Raw genomic sequence first — 19105 nt, forward strand, 5'->3', positions numbered from 1 at the left:
GGCTTTGAGACAGAAGACTCCTTCGCGATCTTGATCTTCTATGGCAGAAGCTTGCCAGAACCGACATCCATTAGCTTATATGCAGTTCTCTAATGAAGCTTGTTCAGCGAGGGAAGTCTCACGAGCGAGCTCGGTAAGTACTTGGCGATTGTTCAACATTGCTCTCGGGGGTTATCTATCATGGTTCCATAGATCCCTGGTTAGCGAGACGAGGAACCAGTGTTTGATCTCACAAAGAGAGGCCGACCGGCAAATTAGCGGAAGAGTGAACCAAAGGCTCCTCATAGCAAGAAATGCCCGGAAACCCTGGGGAGGGTGGAGGGGTGCTGGGCCTTATATGTTTTCTCGCGACTGAAGGAAAGGGAGTATGTTATTATTAGTAAGATAGTAGCCTGTAAAGGCATTAGACTACCCGTGGCGCTTAGCCACTAGACCATTATTGCTCCAGATTTCCCATCGAATTCATAATGACAGCCCCCCAGTCGAGATACCCGTCGAACCACACCGAAGGATCGACCCCTTGTAGCATCTCGGTCGTCCATGGCGTTCCTCCGTTCCAAGTTTGCATCTGAAGTGGATCGGCTTGCATATCCCCGCCCATAAACGCCTCTGCTCCGTCCAAGGGTGCCTTTCCGGCATCACTGTTGTCGTTACTGTTGTCCTCCATGTCCGTGTCTCGACTCTCCTCATCCTGTATCTTGAGCGCTTCCGTACCGGCAGCCACGATCTCGGCCCAACGTTCTAGTTTTGCCCTCGTTATGCGGATTTTAATAGCGCTCATGCTCCACAGGTTGTGATCCGAGGCACCGGGTTCGGTTGACGCGACCTGAAACGTTGCGTTTGCCTCCTCGAATCGGGAGCAGACACCTGTAAGAATCCCTGACACATCCAAGGACAGACCAGGTTGAGTTTGAATTTGTGACCGAAGAGAAGCCACGGCAGCGGGAAGCCTTGGATCCGTTCCCTCTCGTAGAACAATCTGGCTGCACTCTGTTGGATCATTCTCATGACCGGGTGTGGAACCAGCAGGTGTAGCCTTCCGCGAACTTAGACTCGCTGAGTATTCGGAATCTGCTTTGAACTGTTCCACGTTCGGGTTGTCTGCACTCGTGTCGTGTGGCATTGGCGTCTTGGGCCCGGTCAAAGTGATCGGTACGGTGAACTTGGCCCATCGGCCGAGAGCTGTCAAGGCGTACACGATCTGAGCAGCTACTGGCGTTGTCTGGCAGTAGTACTCGGATATTGGGATCGCCAGCCAGTTGTCGAACCATTGCTTTAGCGCATTTCTGGATTGGTAGAATATGTCGAGGGCTGAAGCTGCCCCCAACGTGGGAGAGGTGAGTGACTCAGACATGGATATGATGCGAGGGGCGTCTAATACTGGTGGCTCATAGAGTCTCAGGGCAGCTGTGTTTATGAAAGTACATATGATTCCTGGAAGAGTCAGCTTATACGGTTCTTCTGAGATGAGCAAGTGTACTGACGATCATCTTTCAGCTCTGGGGGCAGTCCGTTTCGTATACGGTCAAGTTCCCCTTGAAACGCAGAGACATATGCGGATAATGGTGCTGTTGGTAGGCCTGCAACCTCTTCTGCGGGGTCGTCGGGGGAGTTGAGTTGGGAAATTCGCTCCGTCAGATGTTGAATGCGGACAAGATAGACGAGACGGGTGTCTGTGGGGTACTCTTTCTCTCGCTCCAAGACCCCTAGACATTCTTGAATATACTTTGTATATCGCATCGACTCTATTCGAGAGAATCCGAGTGACATCCTGGTTCAAGTTAGAAGTGGGCTTTTACATTGCAGGGAGGGGCGGCATACGCTGATGACAGGAACCAGACACCCAGGAGGGCCCTCCTTTCTTCATTTGTTCGTCGTTCGGGTTGAAAGGGCTTTACAACCATCAGATTAGTCCGCTCAAGCACGGTTGGACTACGGTGTAAGCCCAGCTCGCCGACAAGTGTAACAGCCATGGCGATTAGGTTGTTCAACTGGGCGTGCATAAAGCAGTGGTATTGATACCAAGCTGCTATGACAATGATCCCCATAAGCAAGTCGAGGGATCGCTCCGAACGGATGAGCATGTGGTCTGCGATGTGCCGCATGAGATAGTACATCTGAGCCCTCATCGATCTTAGGCTTCGGAATGATGTGACCATCCTGATGGCTGACATGAGGAATGGCCTGGTGGCCTTGAGTCTCGCTGCCGTGACATTTCGTGGAATTACGACAAAGGGATGGAGCGCCAGTAGCTCGTTTCTGTATATGTTTAAGAGTACCTCGTCCGAGGCTGGTGGAGGAGGGGCATCTCCAGATGCAGGCCTACAGATGCATTGGGGTGGGGCGTAGGAGTTGTAGGTATCAGGAATAGCCCATGGACTAGATCCAGGTGCAAAAGAAGCGTCTGAGGATTTTGATGATGGCTTCTGTTGGTTGGAGACGGCGGGATCTGCTTCTGTCGGGATGCATGTTGTATCTGTCGCCAGATCCGCGTTCGTCAGACCCCCTGAGGCCTTGAGCAGATTGACCAGTCCATTCAGCCGCTCTTCAATTTGAGCCGTTCGCCTAAAGGGTAAAAATCAGTCCCTGTTCGTGTAACGGTAGTCGATTGGGGCTCCCATCATCCCCAGGCGGCTCAGGGTTAGGGTTGACCTACGAAGGCTTTGGCTGTCTCTTCTTTCGAGGTCGATGAACCTGCTCCGTACAAACTTTGACCAATCTTTCGCATCTACAAGCATGTGTCAGTCAAGATTTCTACCGCGGCTCTTGATAAAGATATGGGGCGATGCCCGGGGGCAGCTCCGGTGGACCCGGCACTTACACCCCGATAACACGGCTCGTTCGGCATCGGTGACACGAGTTTTTAATGATCACCGGCCGACGGAGGCGGAAAGAGAAAAGAGAGTGGGTATCCGACTCACCTGTCGCACTTGGCTCCAGGAGCACAGTTTGAGCGGATGCATTTCGCCTTTGCGGTTGCACACTGAGCGCAGGCGGCTCCCCATTTAGCCGTCGCGGGCTTGGGCCTGTCGGCGGCGGCTGTCGACATCATCTCGGCCGGGAGTAGAAGCGCTTCAGCGGTACATAAACCAATCCGAAAGAAGCGGCGCAGGTTCTCAAGGGAGGAACAAGTCCGGCGGACTTTTTGGGAAGTAGGGAAACCTCCTGGCCTCTTCTTAAGAGTTGTCAGATGGTTCTTGGGCATGGATGTGAGGCGGAGTTTATCTTGAGCGCATAAAGTCCGTTCCGGCTGACTAAACGAACGCCGTGTGGGGCTGTGATTCAGGAGCCGCCGGTATTGGTCGCACCAACCACCCTTAGCTGAGGCTTATCCTCAGACGTTGCTTGTCTGAGAAGAACCGGAGACTTGGATAAAGGCCGTATCTTACGAATGACGCGCCAGCTTTGGCCTCATTGATGGACAATGAACGTCATCCATTAGAGCCTGTTAGAGTTGGTGCCTAGGCGTTTCGTGTTCAGCTCGGGTCACCGGCACTTGGCCGTTATCGACGGAGGTTGGACCAGGGGCGGCGACGTTCTGGTTGTTGGTATAGAGGATGATGATGTGATAGACTGACAAACTAAGCTGCAGGATCAGAGGTGGAAAAATTGTACCATGTTGAAGCCTCAGCTTGAGGCCACGACATCTTCCTCACATCTGGTGTTGAGACTTTGCCTCGCGAGGTAGGTATAGGCTCAAGAATGAGCTTGAGGCCCTTCTAGATTAGCCAGTCGTGGGTCGAGAAATTATTGGGCGTCCTAGCCTTATGTGCCAATATTATGCTGCTTGGACAGGCATCGTCAAGAACATACCTCAAACATCTGTGATTGGATATCATCAGGCGCGATGGATTGACGCTTAAGAGGATAACAATTTCATGACTCAACTAATCCTCACCAAGGTCCGCTGACACGCACTCTAGCAACCATACTGGAGAAAATTGAAACGCATTCTAACAAAAGAAGCCTCTATTATCGAGGCCTAAGACAAGCTCCTAGCCTTTATGACGCCCATATATCAAATACACCATATGATGGTACATGCCGCCCCGGAGTTATTATGTTGCGAAACTCCATTAGCCGACTTATACAACTCCCAACGATCCGACAATACCCCACGAAGCAGTTCTGCCTCGCTCCAGCGAAGCCATCTTACTTGGACTTGGACACACCAGCTCCAATCACACCGGGAAGCTTCTCCTCACCAACGCTGAACAGCATGCCGATAGCCAGGTACAGAATGACGACCATGGAGATGGTGAAGCCAGCAAAGAGCCAGAACTGGACACTGATGTCCTTCTTGGAGCATGCGCCGCCAGCCCAGTGGGTGACGCTGCCGCTCTCGCTAACTGTGCCCAGGCAGTGGCAGCTGAAGCAAGCATCCTTGCCATCAGAAGAACCATCTCGCTTGGCGTATCTGTTCTGGCAGAAGCCATGGCCAGAGCAGTTGGCAGTGCCCTGGATGCAGCTGTCCTCAGACGTGAAGCAGGAGGGCACAATGGAGGGGATCGAGGAGAAGATGGGGTTCTCGGCAACTGACGAGGTTTCGGCAGCCGACTCGACAGCATCCTCCACCGAGGTCATAACGGTCTCGGCCTGTCGACGTCGCAGCTCCTGTTGTTCTTCGGATTCCGTCGCATCTGAGCCCTGGGGAAGGAAAACCAAGGTGGTCTCCATCTCGCCGGACTCGGCAAGCTTCTGGAGCTTGGGGAGCTCACCCAGGAAGGTAACTGGGTGGTCGGCATCCTGTGCGCAAAGTTAGATAAGCATTTCGAGATGGAATATCGTCACAGGATATGTACCTGAGACCTGTCGTAGGTAGCGACAGTCGACTGCTCATTCCAGCAGCTTCCCTCCTTGCTAACGACCTTGCTCAGGGGGCAACCATGCTTCTTGGCGATGGCGAGGTCGTAAAAGTTGTTCTGCTCAACCTTCTCCTGGCTTCTCGAAACGGTGAAGTCGGGCTCGGTGTGGAAGATCCAGCCAAAGAACGATTCGTACTCGAAGGTTGGCATTCCCTCAACCACAACAACAAGCTGCTGGGGCGTCGCATTCTGCTCCTTGGTAAACAATGGCGCGGAGGCCTTGCCGTATTTGTTGATCAAAGAGACAATTCGTTCCTTATCGGCGCTGGCGGGGATGTCGCGAAATGATGGACCGTCGCCCTCGGGAGCGAGTCGTTGCTGCAGGATAAGACGGGCTTCGCTTGGGGTGAGACTTGTAGTTGGCTCCACGGGATGCGAACCGCGTAGGATATAGACGCGGGCGGCCTGCTCGGCGGCCTGCTGAGCTGCAGCGGCAAAGCTGGCGAGGGCTACACTGAGCCCAATGGTGAGCTTCATTTTCGGCGTGTGTTGATGAAGCTTTGTTGATGGGAGCCAGGCTGAGATAGCTGGAGGTGTCGCAAGCTCCAGGCACGGGGAGAGTCTGGGGATGCATGCACGTGTCGGGATCGCGGCATGGAGTTGTTCCGTCATACAGTGCGATGTTTCGCATTAGGCAGTTATCAGCACCTGCAGCGAACAGTGTGTATAATCATCTGCACGGTCCATCTTGCGCCTCAACGGCTTGCATCAAGCCAACGCCGGCATTCCAACATCACCATCGCTACTATCGCCACCCTCACAATGCATTTCACTCCTTGAAGTTCTTTCTACACGGCGAGCGCGGCATTCTTCTTTTCTCTTTAGCCTGTATTTTATTTAGTGCCTGACCCCAGGCCAGGCCAGAGGCAGCATGTTGGCTCGACAAGCCGTGCTGCGCCGAGCAGCCATCTCGACCATCCCGACACAACGAATCGTCACCCGTCAGATTCGGCCTCTGACAAGACAAATATCCTTCCTACCATGGCGCCGACAAAAACCCCCAGCCGGCGTCCCCGTTTACTTTGCCAAACCGAAACCTTCCTACGGTCCGAGTTTCCGAAGACGACTCGGGTATGCAATGCCCATACAATTGATGTGGATGGAAAACTGATGGACTATACAGCCGCGCCCTTTTTACGACCGTCGTCTTCTATGCCTGCTGGCAAATATTCATGGCTGTCGTTTTTGACCCTCTCCTCGACTGGGCCGACGCAGAATGGGAAGCCATGTCGGATAAGGAAAAGGAAGAGGTGCAGAACATGGCCGAGGAGGACGAACCCATATTATTCCTACCCTTCCCTTTTACGACCGAAGAGGTTAAGCAACCCCCTTACCGGGGCTCCGACCCAGAGTGGGAGATGTTTGTCAAGGTCAACCAGGATACAAAGCTTCAGAAGGAGATCAAGTGTAAGTGCCCAGAACTACACTGCAGAAACTTGCGCATTCTAACGCATCGCAGTCGGTCTTGCGGACGAGATCAAGAGGGGAGTTGAGAAGAACCCTGCATTTGTCAGACTTCTTGGTGGCGGGGCAATCACAGTCAGAAAGCTCTGGTTGGATATCATCTATCCGCCTGCTCCTCCGCCGAAGCACTATATCTCTGGGTAAGCATGACTTCAAAACTCTAACGTAACTTGTTGCTTACCATTTCACCACAGAATCATCATTGATGAGGAGGGCATCTTTTGGGGCGATCGACCCATCGATTCAACCGCCGCAAACCACCTCGCCAAGGTGCTCTACCCCAAGGCTGTGGCATTGACATGTTGGACGTTTATTAGCTTTCTTGCAAAGCAAGGATTTCAAGACTTCACAAGAGCTCTTGGTTTTAGTGACCCCGTCCCTCCGGAGCCGACATTCCATCCGGGGCCCCTCGAGCGATTCAAGGGACAGGGTGGGTTCCCCCCAGCCGGCCCTAGGAATCAGACTGTCAGAGTGGTTGGACAGTCTGAGCGACCTCCCCATGGATCTTTCCCTACTGGCAACGGTGATATCATTGGTACACTTTTTGGCAGCGAGACACAGTTTGACCCTCGCATCCAAGCCGCCATCCAGGCTGCATCTCTCACCTTTGCCCGAAACTGGAAGCCCACAAAGACGTCCCCGAACAGGGGATGCATCAGAGTTGATGGCGTTGTCGAGCTAAAGGGAAAGACGGCTTGCATGGCAGTTTACGTCCTGGGCTGGTACGACCCCAAGTTGCGGAAGTTTATGGGCATCCAGACTGGTCTCAAGCACTTGGTGCAACTGAAGCAGCGCCCGGCGCCCGGCTAGCGGAAGAGAATGTGATACCGGGCCAAATGAGCGGATGAGCAGCGTGGATTACTGGCATGGCTTTGCGTGGCGCTTGGAACGGGGTCTGATTTGAGATACCATGGATAGAGTAGGAATATCGCAACCTTTCTTGCACAATCAAACCATTGGACACATATAATTTAAGATTGCACATAACGAAGCAGCAGCATGTGAATATACCCTATAAACCCTATATTCCAGGACCGCTTCGAAAAACAAAAAAACAATTTCCTATACCCCCTCAACACCATCCCTGTTTCCGACACCACATTCCATTCCATTCATTGGCGGGAATCACCAATGTCCCCTAGTGACATGGCTCCTCACCAGATTAAGGGAGGGGAGGGGAGGTGGTCCCATAGCCGACCCTATCCCCTTCTCAGTCTTACAAAGCTCCAGCTTGATGTTGGGGACCGCCTAGTTCCGCAGCACGTTGACGAAGATAGTGAACACTTCCAGTTCGACCTCGGGACCACCGGGCACCCGCTCGTTTCGCGGGATGGCGGCGATGAGGTGCGCCTCCACCACGTTAACCCCAGGGTGTAGCATGGCCTCAAAGGCGCGCTCGTTGGGTTGTTGGCCTGGGGCCGGGTGGTGGGTAGGCTTCAGGGGTTGCTTGTTTACAAGCGTCCAGAGGCTGTATTGCCTGTTCTGCAAGTGATCCGGTATCGCTGGAACAACAAGGATGCGGGTCAGATGAGGAGGCAAGTTAACTGTGGCTGACTGCTGCATCTCAGTGGGACTTGGCTTGACAGTTGCCAAAGTAGGGCTGTGTGATTGAAAGGCTGGATGAGCCTGTATCCTCACGCTTTCGATCAGAGCATCATCGAGGCCTGATAGTTGTCAGCAACTGTAGCTCCCTCAAGTAAGATATTCCGCCAATCATACCTTTACCGGGACGACGGAAATGCTTCTGCTCCATGTAGCCATTAACAAGGGGGTTGTGCTGAACTGGCTGGGGCTGCGCAACGGGCGCGGGTGCGGGTGCGGGAACAGGAGCTACACCTGGCGCTGGTGTTGCTTGCCCCGAGGCTACGCTAGGTTGTCTTGGGATGCCAGCGGGTGATGCACTTGCAACCTCCTCTGCCTTGAGTGCTGGCTGTACAGATGGGCTTGGGGAGGGAACAGAAGCCGAGACGCTTCTGGCCTTATCCAGCTGCACATTCGGTACTGCGGGAGTCGACGTACGAGCCGTTCCATTGACGCTCTGGCCGTTAGTTGTGGCATCTGTTGGCTGGGCTGAAGCAGGCGTGTCCGCAGAGTCTCGTTGGCCACCAACGTGAATCGTTATCTTCTTACCCGACGGTGTTGGGGTATCTGTAGACTGGCCGACTTTGAGTTTGATCTTTGCTTGCGAAGGCTCTGCCACAACAGCTTGGGCCTGCTTGAGCTGATCTAGGAAGAAGTCCTATCGAAATGGTCAGGTTTTGTCACTATGTGAGAATCGGATCCAACCAACCTTGAGTTCCTGGGCTAGGGCGTAGATTTCGCTTCCCTCTTCGTTGTAATAGAAAGCGTTGGTCCAAAGAAGCTTAGACTTCTCCTCAAAAGCGTTCCATGTCTTGAACTCGCTAATGCCAGTCACCTCACCGCGGCTTTGCGCACCCTTAACCATCTTCTGCAGCTTTCTGATCGAGAGAGGATCTGTGATTATCTTATAATAATCTTTCAGAGCACGAGGTGGTAGGTTGATAAACGCCTCAAAATAGGCATCCTCGTACCTGGAAATGTTAGAGACACATGGGTACAGGGCAGTTAGTTGCGGACTTACTCAGGATCTTGGTATCGGAGAAGCTCCTCGACAATCTTCTCCTGTGCTTGCTGGAAATTGAGACCCTTGTAGGGCACGTCCTCGTACTGGTGATCAGGCTTGGCTGGAGGCGCAGCCGGCTTTGGCGTCTCCTTGACTCTGGTAGATGCTCGCCTAGGCGTGCGGGCCGCCGGCCCACGACGCTTGAGAGTGATGGTCCGCCTCCTTGAGCTTGGCTCCTCTTCCTCTTCTTCTTCCTCTTCCTCCTTTTCCTCCTCCTTTTCATCTTCCTCGTCATCTTCCGCATCCACAGCTTCATCATTATCCTCTTCTCCTTCAGCGTCCTCTGTCCGGTCAGCCTCTCCATCCTCTGGCGGAAGAGGAGTGGGCATGGCTTGGTAGCCACGCTGGTGGTATGCAGGATTTGTCTTGGTCATGTAGTTGCTGAGTGCCTTTCTGATTCGTTCCGCGTCGTCGAAGGTGGTAGATGACCGAGGATAGAACTCCTTTGCATTGGAGATCATCCTCTTGAAGTAGCTCTCAAGTTCGGCGAGGGTCTCGAATTCGCCGTTGTTCAGTTTCTTCTCGATCAATTCCAATGAGATGGGCATGCGGGTTCGTTTGTAGTACTCTGCGTTGCCGTTGCGCGCCGGTAGCTTTTCAAAGTAGGTTGCGACGAGACGGCCCCTATGGGAACAGGTTAGTATATCAAGCCCTCGGTGACGGAATAGGCCAGTTTACCCTTTGTCTGCAGTCCTGCGCAGCTGTTCCAAAAAGGCCATGCCATATGCGGTGGTCGATTCTCGGGTTTCGCCCTTCGAAAGGTCGAATTCATCCTGCGGCAGGCTCCAGGTCAGTCACCAATTCAAGTGCAGAGAGGTGAATATCGATGCAGGCGCGTCATGGCAGTGCGAGGTAACAACCACCTCAAACATGGCTGCGTTGCACAATTCATCGAAAGCAGGTTCGCAAGAGGCATCTGGACTGGCTTACAGCAAGTTTGCGACGCTTCGCAGCTCGGTCGTCGGTTTCCCCCGATGCGGCCCCATTGGCCTTGCGCTTGCTGTCCATCCTGGCTGTAGTCGCTACGGTCGCCGGACCAGGCGCATCACAAACTTATGCAGTATCTTTTGCCAGCAGAATTTGTCGGCGCACAATGGGAGTTCGCAGGGCCTGGGGTCAAGGTCGCTGCGACGGCGCTGGTGTGGATTTTGACGCGTGCTGGTCCAATGGTCGCGTCAAATAGGACAGTGTTTGGGAGGCTCGAGGCCGGGTGTAGCGCGCCGATAATGCGATTTTTAGTGTAGTTTGAGGGCTGTAAAGGATGTTGCGTAAGTATTCGAGCTCGTGTGGGCTATTGCAAGCCTATGCAGCCCTTTGCGAAAGCCGGGAGCTGGCGCTCGAGTCGATTTTGGAGAGGTCGGGAATGAGTGGGCTGGCTTGTTGCAACTGACTGCGGGAGGGCGAGGTGTGAGAGGAGGTACATGGTGGAGGTACCCGCTTGGCCTGTGCCATGCCTGAAAACAGCAATCAGGCAACAAGGCAAACAATTTGGCCAGCTGTGCGGGACGGTTGAGCTGAACCGGATGGGCTGGGAAATATTGAGTTGTATAATGATGCATAATGCGAATATTGTGCTTTTTCTTTTCGAAATTTGAATACTGTCTATTTGTTCTGGGTATAGAAAATACGTGCCTTGCGAGACAAGTTGCTAGAACTACACTCAGAATTGAACCTCATCATGAAACCCTCCAAAACACCAATGTGATGATGTGCATATAGAGAAATATCTGTCAATTCCGTCGAGCTGTCGCAAGCCCTCTTTACTAAAATCGAGCTCTCTGTATACAAGTAGAAACTCTTTCAGATTCCCTTTTCCCTTTGACATGTTACACAGTTCCGCCATATACTCGGCGGCTCGCATGATAAAGCTGGCTTGCTATGAGGGGCCAAGCTAAGAACCCAGCACAGGCGGGATGGTGGTCGTGGGGCGCCTCGCAAGCTCCCTACCTCTCCTTCAACCCCACATTGACCTCATTCTTAAACCTGGAAGCTCGGTGCTGACCTGTACGACCTTCACCGTCATCCATCGCAAGCGACAATTGCGCCCTGACAAGAACATGGCGGACTCTACACCCAGCGACCCGCCTCCTGACTACGAAAAGTCCACCGCAGAGAAAGGTGGCCCTCCCCGTCCTCTGCGCAAAGGCCCTCTTCCTCTGGACCTTCCTATCCTCAAGCACCTAAACTCCAAGCGAGTGATCCTTGCGTCAGCGTCGCCTCGCAGGAAGGCGCTGCTTCAGCAGGTGCGCGATAATTCTTATGGAGGGTAGCGTCCATCTTCTCACCTTGTGCAGTTTGGCCTCACAAACCTCGAGATCCTCCCGTCTACGAAACCCGAAAACCTGGACAAGACGGCGTTCGGTCCCTTCGAATATGTAGCTGCGACCGCCCACCAGAAGTGCATGGACGTCTACACCACAGCCCTTGAGACTCATCTTGCATCGATACCCGACCCTGATCTCGTCATCGCCGCTGATACCATTATCGTCTCCCGGGACGGCCGGATCCTTGAGAAGCCTCGAAGCGAAGCCGAGCACATCCGCATGTTGAAACACCTTCGAGACACGCGGATGCACAAGGTCTTGACAGCAATCACTGTTCTTGCCCCTAGAGAGGACGCAAGACATCCAGGGTACCAGATCGATAGCCACACGGAAGAGACCAAGGTATACTTCCTGAGCGAGTCCGATGGTCTTCCAGACGACGTGATTGAGTCTTATGTCAAAACTCGGGAGGGTGCAGACAAGGCGGGAGGCTACGCCATCCAGGGCATTGGCGGCATGTTACTAGTGGAGAAGATTGACGGAAGCGTGGACAACGTTGTGGGGTTGCCCGTAAGAAGATGCATGGCCATGGCGGAAAAGGTGATATTTAAGCAGGTCGAGGAAGATTTCGAAGGGGAAGGGTCGGAGGAAGATTAAGGGATTCAAGGCACAAGATAAACCAGCACTTATAGATGCTCGCATGTCACGCGAAGTGAATCACGAGCAGATCAACCTACCTAGGTAAGCAGCCAGCCGAGGGGTAGGCCTCGCAGGTGTATTACAGCTCAGCTGCAGACACTGGCAGCTGCAAAACGGTATCTTTCGAGCAATGAATGGAATGCAAGTTCTCAATGGCAATACAACCTAGGTAGTTGGTGGAGTAAGAACGGCACATGTCGATATATTCCTTCAAAGTTGAGCCCACATGTCTATTCTACTCCGAGGTTGGTAGACTTCAAATCAAGTGCAGGGGGAATGTGAAATCCAAGGGTCCAATAATATGTACTAATATTAATCTATGCACAGTAACCATTGGATGTAGGTTGGTTGACTCCAACACAGGTTGGATGCGTATCGAGGTTAGATCAGGAACCACAGCATGCAAACAACGGCTTCCCACATGCAAACTGCCCGATTGAACCTGCCCGTGCAAGGACCAGGGTCCTGTAGTGTCATTTTCACATGGAAAATCTGGGGGCAGCACTTGGACCCTTGCACGTCATCAACCTCCATTAACACTCACGCGCATGAAAAAGGCTTGCATGCGACATCGAATCCAGCTCAATATTTACGCGCACCTTTGATAACTTTAATCACTTTTTTGTTGTGCTACAGCTCTCTTTTATTAGACACGGCCATGTCTTCTCCAAACAACAAATCAGCCGCGAATGGCGAGGGCGGGGTGCCCAACGATGAGAAACCGCGCCTCACTGAAGAGGAAAAGAAACAGAACCACATCGCATCAGGTATGAGGGTCTACGCTGTTTCCTGACGCTCTTATACATTCCTCTGCCTTTCCTGAACACTCTGGATCTAATGCGCACGCACACAGAGCAAAAGCGCCGGCAAGCCATCCGCGAAGGCTTTGATCGCCTGACCGAGCTGGTGCCCGGTCTCGAAGGCCAAGGAAGATCAGAAGGCTTGGTCCTCAAGCGGACAGTGGATTACATGCGCGAGCAGCTCTCAGAGAGACAGGCGATTATCGATCGCATCGAGCAGGCTGGAGGCGATGTTGACGAGAAGCACAAGAGGTCTGGCTGCCATGTGACCACATGATCCACTGATCAGGAGGCTGACCATGTCTCAGGGCGTTATATCAACAAGCAAACAATCCAGGGCGTACGAGAGGATGATTTTGCAAACGAAGGGAAAAAGCTAAAGCGAGCAGAGAAAAAACAAAGTTAATGTATAAAATTCACTACACGTCTACAAGAATAAAGGACTTCACGATAGCACCAGTTGGGCGACATCAGGTTTCAAGCGCCGGGACGAGTTCCAGTTGCTGCTGAACAACCCAAAATCCTAACATCGGATAGACGCAAACCTGGGTCGCGCCGCGCCATAGTCATTTCTGGGGATGGAGTAATCGTTATTGGGAGAGAGGATTGGTGTATTATGTCTATAGAGTGCCTCACAGAGCAACCCGTCTGTCTATTCAAACGTGTCTACCATGGTTTTTAACCTCTCGCGCAGATCTTCTGGTGATATTCTCTCCCTGCCCAAGGCAACCTGCTTGTTCTTGACATCTTCATCTCCAACCACCAAGATCTGGCCGTACCCATTGGTTCGGGCCTCCTTAATCTTGGCGCCCAGGGGCCGCGCTGTAGTGTCAACATCCACAGCCAGTCCTGTCGGTCGAAAGACATTCTCCTGGCCGGGCAGTGTGCCCGCCTCGAGCTGATCATAGACTTGCTTGTTGTGTCCAACCAATACGTCACGCACATGCTCAGCCCAGTCAAGGACAGGTGTGGAGGTGTTGACTGTGAGGATGATGGCCTGGCGAGGGTTGAGCCAGAAGGGCCACTTGCCATCGTACTTTTCGATCAAGAGCGCCATCAGACGCTCGACAGAGCCCAAAACAGCCCGGTGGATCATCACGGGGCGAACAGGTCCGTACTCGGCGAGAAGAGCAGGGTCTTCTGTTGTCTCACCTCGAGCTTCGTACTCGGGAGCAGGAGCTTGGTATTCAAGCTCGAATCGCTTGGGGAGCTGAAAGTCCAGTTGGATAGTGGCAGTCTGATGCTCCTTTCCGTCGGAATCAGTGAGAACAATGTCAATCTTCGGACCGTAGAAAGCACCGTCTCCCTCTTTGACTCCCCACTCCATGCCTGACGCATCAAGAGCTCGCTTCAATGCGTTCTCAGCTTGTGCCCACTCCTCCTCAGTGCCGATATAGTGATCCTTTGGTCGTGTAGAGAGTGCCAGTCTATAGCTTGCGCCAAATCGCAGGACAGTATAGACGACCTTGACAAAGTCGAGTGTCTTCTTGATCTCCTCCTCAACCTGGCATGGCCGGCAAAAGATATGTCCATCGTCCTGGTGGAAACGTCGCACCCGAGTCAGCCCACTAAGGGCTCCAGAGATTTCGTTGCGATGGAGAGGGCTAAAGTCGGCATAACGAATGGGGAGGTCTCGATAGCTGTGTCGTTTCGAGGCAAAGATGAGGCAGTGGCCAGGACAATTCATTGGCTTCAGGCCATAATCGCCCTCCTCCTCCTCTTCCGGCTTCAGGTTCTCTGGATGACTCCCACAACACCCATCATGCTCCGCAGGCGGCTGCTCCGTATTTCCCCTTACAGCGTACATGTCATCCGCATAATTCTCTAAGTGTCCCGATTTCGCCCACAGCGACTTTTTGTAAATGGTCGGGGTGATGACTTCCTCGAAGCCATACCGAACGTATTGTTTCCGGAGAAAGTCGACGAGTCGGTTGAATATCTTCGCACCGTTCGGGAGGAATATGGGCGAGCCGGGGCTGTAAATAGAGCTGATGAACAGTTCTTGCTGGAGACCGAGTTTGCGGTGGTCAGGCGGCTCGCGCTGTTCGGGTTTTTGCGAGTAGAGGCGGCGGCGAGAGAGGCAGGCAGGACATGTCCATGGTCGTTTTACGGAGGCTGTGAGAGCCGCCCGAGCGGTTCTTGAGCGTATCATGGCCAATTCGAGACGCAATGGCGCGTGACGTAGTCTTGGCTCAAGATATCTGGACAAGATGCGACCATACAAAAAGTCGAGATCGGACGGTAGAGTCGTTGAATTCGTTGCTTCTTGGAGTCTAGCGCCCAAGGGCTGTCAGCAGGGGTCCTGGTCCGCTATTCCTGGCGGCATCGGCATTGGCCTAACCTATGCACTGTTCGTGTAGCGGTTAAACAGCCCTATCTTCCGAGTTGAGACCATTTAAGGTCATTTGCATGAATTTGTAGGTTTTGTAACGCGCGGTCTTTAGCTTCAACAGACAGTAAGAATAATGCCTCTCTTGGGTTACCAGCCTGAGCAGGCAGGGTTCATCAGACCATCCATTAGATCCATGCCTGAGTTGAAGCGTTGAAGTACTTTACCTACAGTACCTAACGGGTACCTAGGCACTTCGTGAAGGAGCAGTTTTGGGCGCAAACACAACAGATTCACGACGAAGGAACCAGGGTTACACACTGTAGCAAGCACAAGATATTCAGCCCTCAATAATCTGAAAGGATGAAAAATGCAAAATTTGTATCTGAATGGTCGGTCAACGCCTCTCCTGCCATCTCCCGTCTTTGTGGCCTGGGGCTCCTCCCGTCGTATTTTACCCCTCCACCTTCCAAACAGGCGTTGGTATCCGCTGAACCCCGCCAAAGCAAGCAACTGCCTGGGACATCCATCCATCGTCGACTAGCCAAAATCCACAAGCCATCTTCATACTCTCCGCTCTTCACAAGGATAAGCCGCCTTGGGACATTCCTGATCAACACCTGCGTGGCTGGCCTCTACGAAGACCTCCCTCTGTGGCTCCCACGGACAGCAGCCGCAGCCGCAGCCGCAACCGCCGGCTCCAACCATGAGCTTCGCTATCGAGGTTCCCGGCGATGCGAACCCGCTGACCCTGCAGTCGCTCTACCAGACGCTGCAGTCCGCCACTTCGACCGACTATGCGCAGCGCCAGACGGCGGGTCAACAGCTTACATCATGGGAGCTTCAGCCAGGCTACTACTCGTCGTTGCAGGCGAGTCCATTCCGGTTCCAGAGACCTCAATCTCCAGATACTAACCGTCTGACAGGCCGTCTACCTCGACAAGTCTCTCGCCGCCGAAGTTCGCTTCCTCGCAGTAATCCAGCTTAAAAATGGCATCGATCGATATTGGCGGCTATATAACCAAGTCAAGAACAGCATCAAGCCAGACGAGAAGAACCTGATACGCTCGCGGTTGTTCCAGGGCACCATCGACGAGGAGCACTCAAACCTCGCCCTGCACAATGCCCTGGTGATCGCCAAAGTGGTTAGGATCGACTATCCGACCGAATGGCCAGATGCTATGGGAAGCATTACTGAGCTGCTCCGCTCGTCCCGAAATGGCAACCAGAAGCACCTCCACGGCACGCTACAGATCCTGCTTCGTGTGGTCAAAGAGCTGGGAACTGCTAGGATGCGAAAGAGTCAGACTGCTCTCCAGTCTGTCACGCCTGAGATTACCCATGTCCTGACAGAAATTTATGCCGAAAAGTCTACAGCCTGGGTGGGCTTTCTCAACGGCGGCGCAGGAACGAGTGATGAAGCAGATCTTGCCATGCTCAACAGCTTGTTTGCGCTCAAGGTGCTCCGTCGGCTCGTGATTATGGGATATGAGCGACCCCACGGCGACAAGACGGTTTCGGACTTTTGGACTTTGTCACAAAATCAGTTCGGCCAGCTGCTCAATTTCGTTAGCCACGACTCGACAGTTCCGGCCGGCTACCAAGACGTTGTTGGCAAGCACCTCCTCCAGTTCACCAAGCTACACATCGACATGGCGGAACAGCATGCCGCCAGCTTTGCGTTCCTTCCGGACTCGCTCTCCCTGGTGCATGCGTACTGGGATCTCGTTGCCAAGTTTGCTGAGGTCTTTGACCAGTCAGGGGGCATTCGGCAAGGACCAGCAGAGGCGGGCACGGCCAAGTCCAAGGTTGAGGGTCCCGTCTTGGAGAGGCTGGCTCTCAAGGGTCTTCTTCTGCTCCGAGCATGCGTTAGAATCGCGTTCCAGCATGTTCAGACCTTCAAATGGAGAAGCCAGGAAACCAAGGCCGAGCAGGAGCAGGCCAGTCTGCTTGTCAAGACGGAACTGCTCAAGCCCGATCTTGTGGTTCAGATTGTCAACTCTATTATTACACACCTGCTTATCTTCCGCAAGTCTGATCTAGAAGGCTGGGAAGAAGACCCCGAGGAATGGGAACAACAGGAGCAGAGTGAAGGAAATGCCTATGAATGGGAGGTACGGCCGTGTGCTGAGAAGCTGTTCCTCGATCTCCTTACACACTACAAGGAGCTGCTAGTGCCCCCTCTGTTGTCATACTTCCAGAGTGCTCAGAATCCCCAGGCAGACATTGCTACAAAGGAGGCTGTGTACACAGCAATGGGTCTGGCAGCTGCCCATGTACACCACGTCTTCGATTTTGATACTGTACTAGCCTCGACTATCGTCAATGACGCTCAGCAGCAGGGGCCGTTGTGCAAGGTGTTGCGACGGCGGATCGCAATTCTTGTGAGCCAGTGGGCTCCTGTCAAGTTGGATGATGCCAGCCGGCCTATAGTTTACCAGATCTACCGCCATTTCCTCAACCCCGACGATGAGATCAACGACCTCGTCGTCAGAATCACGGCGGCCCGGCAACTACGCTGGATCGCTGATGAACTTGACTTTTGCGTCGAGGCATTCCTGCCCTATACATCTGATGTCCTGTCGCAGCTCATCAACCTGGTGCAGAGTGTCGATGTGGATGAGACCAAGCTGGCAATCCTCGAGTCGATTCGAATATTGGTGACGCGCATGGAAGAGCAGGTGTCACAATTTGGAGACCAGCTCATGTCTGCCCTCCCTACGGTGTGGGAGAACTCTGGGGCTGAAGAATACATGATTAAGCAGGCCGTGACATCCATTTTCGCAGCTCTTGTCATGAGTATGGGACCAAGCTCTCAGCGATATCAACATTTCATGGTGCCTCTGTTGTCTGAAGCAGCTCGCCGGGGATCAGATTTGCATCTTCACTTGATTGACGAGTCGCTTGAACTGTGGAACAACATCCTCATGCAGAGCAACGCTCCTCTGGCTCCCGAGGTGGTTAATCTAGCCGAGCTGGCCCTCCCGCTTCTTGACTATGACAGCGAGACAGCCTCTTTGGCCCTCAGTGTGGTTGAGTCGTATATCCTCCTGTCTCCTGCATCCATGTTGGAGGACCGACTACGCCGTCCGACATTGAGCGCGCTCTCGGGCGTTTTGGATTCGAGAAGCCGAGAACAAGTCCGACTTGGCACCATCTGCGTCGAGAACCTCATCAGAGCTGCGGTGGAACTTGGTGGCTCGACTGGAGTGTCGTATATCCTGCAGGACATGGTCGAGATTGGATTCATGAAGAAGCTCCTCGAGAACCTACACAATGCATGGGAAGCACACCAAACCACGGGACCGAATCGAAAGGTCAGCAAGCTCAGCACAGTTACCGAGAACGACTACTTTGCCATCCTGGGGCGGCTCGCGCTGGCCGAGCCCACGCTCTTCACCCAGATGCTGACCAACATGGGTTCTCTCGACCAAGTCTGGGGCTGGCTCACGTCGGAGTGGTTCTCACACCTCTCGAGCATGGACAATATTGAGCGACAGAAGCTATACCTACTAGGCCTCACACGACTTCTAGAGCTGCCATCGCCGATGCAGGAACTTATTTTGGGCAAGCTTCAGGACTACTTCGACATGTGGATCAATGTGATTTCAGAGCTACAGGACGGCGTGGCCAACGGCACCGATACGCTCATCTGGGGAGCACTGGAGCCGAGCGAATATGATACCCCCAAGATTATCGCGGAACGGAATACAACTGCCAAGGACCCAGTACATACCGTTCACGCATTCGAGTTTGTAAAGATGCGGCTGCAGGACCTGGTGAACCGGGTGGGCGGAGAGGCAGCGTTCCAAGAGCAGTGGGCAGTCAATGTGGACAAGGACGTGCTGGACAAGTTTCAGGCAATGGCGAGGGCGGTACAGCAATGATGATGGCATGAGAGGAAACAACTTATTGAATGATGAGATGACCAACGTTAGTTAGAGACGGATAGGTGAGCCATATTGATATTTTAACCCTCTTGAAGCCTACGGGTGCTCTTTCAACGACTATACATGGAAACAAAGATATCCTCTATCAAG

General features: G+C 53.2%; 7 protein-coding genes across 7 annotated transcripts; 4 read left to right on the top strand and 3 right to left on the bottom strand.

The window, feature by feature from the left end:
* Positions 1–436: 436 nt before the first annotated feature.
* Positions 437–5342, bottom strand: LRP88_08977 (uncharacterized protein; the record flags this gene model as incomplete). The annotated part of the gene is made up of 9 exons (XM_083245473.1): positions 437–1397; positions 1481–1771; positions 1822–2565; positions 2657–2728; positions 2922–3052; positions 3512–3586; positions 3643–3670; positions 4157–4746; positions 4803–5342. 9 exons carry the CDS (start codon positions 5340–5342, stop codon positions 437–439), a joined length of 3432 nt encoding a protein of 1143 aa, XP_083099967.1.
* A 394-nt stretch (positions 5343–5736) lies between these two features.
* Positions 5737–7139, top strand: LRP88_08978 (uncharacterized protein; the record flags this gene model as incomplete). The annotated part of the gene is made up of 4 exons (XM_083245474.1): positions 5737–5936; positions 5989–6272; positions 6325–6469; positions 6524–7139. The coding sequence occupies 4 exons, from the start codon at positions 5737–5739 to the stop codon at positions 7137–7139; spliced, it is 1245 nt and encodes a 414-aa protein (XP_083099968.1).
* Positions 7140–7577: 438 nt separating this feature from the next.
* Positions 7578–9981, bottom strand: LRP88_08979 (Bromodomain-containing protein; the record flags this gene model as incomplete). The annotated part of the gene is made up of 6 exons (XM_083245475.1): positions 7578–7993; positions 8049–8568; positions 8620–8881; positions 8932–9597; positions 9652–9746; positions 9904–9981. The coding sequence occupies 6 exons, from the start codon at positions 9979–9981 to the stop codon at positions 7578–7580; spliced, it is 2037 nt and encodes a 678-aa protein (XP_083099969.1).
* A 1049-nt stretch (positions 9982–11030) lies between these two features.
* On the top strand, positions 11031–11894 carry LRP88_08980 (nucleotide diphosphatase; the record flags this gene model as incomplete). Its single annotated transcript, XM_083245476.1, has 2 exons — positions 11031–11216; positions 11268–11894. 2 exons carry the CDS (start codon positions 11031–11033, stop codon positions 11892–11894), a joined length of 813 nt encoding a protein of 270 aa, XP_083099970.1.
* Positions 11895–12594: 700 nt separating this feature from the next.
* On the top strand, positions 12595–13013 carry LRP88_08981 (uncharacterized protein; the record flags this gene model as incomplete). Its single annotated transcript, XM_083245477.1, has 2 exons — positions 12595–12703; positions 12790–13013. 2 exons carry the CDS (start codon positions 12595–12597, stop codon positions 13011–13013), a joined length of 333 nt encoding a protein of 110 aa, XP_083099971.1.
* A 375-nt stretch (positions 13014–13388) lies between these two features.
* On the bottom strand, positions 13389–14888 carry LRP88_08982 (threonine--tRNA ligase MST1; the record flags this gene model as incomplete). The annotated part of the gene is made up of 1 exon (XM_083245478.1): positions 13389–14888. One exon carries the CDS (start codon positions 14886–14888, stop codon positions 13389–13391), a length of 1500 nt encoding a protein of 499 aa, XP_083099972.1.
* Positions 14889–15771: 883 nt separating this feature from the next.
* LRP88_08983 (karyopherin KAP120) lies at positions 15772–18952 on the top strand (the record flags this gene model as incomplete). Its single annotated transcript, XM_083245479.1, has 2 exons — positions 15772–15936; positions 15992–18952. The coding sequence occupies 2 exons, from the start codon at positions 15772–15774 to the stop codon at positions 18950–18952; spliced, it is 3126 nt and encodes a 1041-aa protein (XP_083099973.1).
* Between the last annotated feature and the right edge of the window lie 153 nt (positions 18953–19105).

The sequence above is a fragment of the Fusarium phalaenopsidis genome (genome assembly GCF_050370095.1).
Source record: "Fusarium phalaenopsidis strain FUZ10S chromosome Unknown contig_32302, whole genome shotgun sequence".
Taxonomy (NCBI): Eukaryota; Fungi; Ascomycota; class Sordariomycetes; order Hypocreales; family Nectriaceae; genus Fusarium; species Fusarium phalaenopsidis.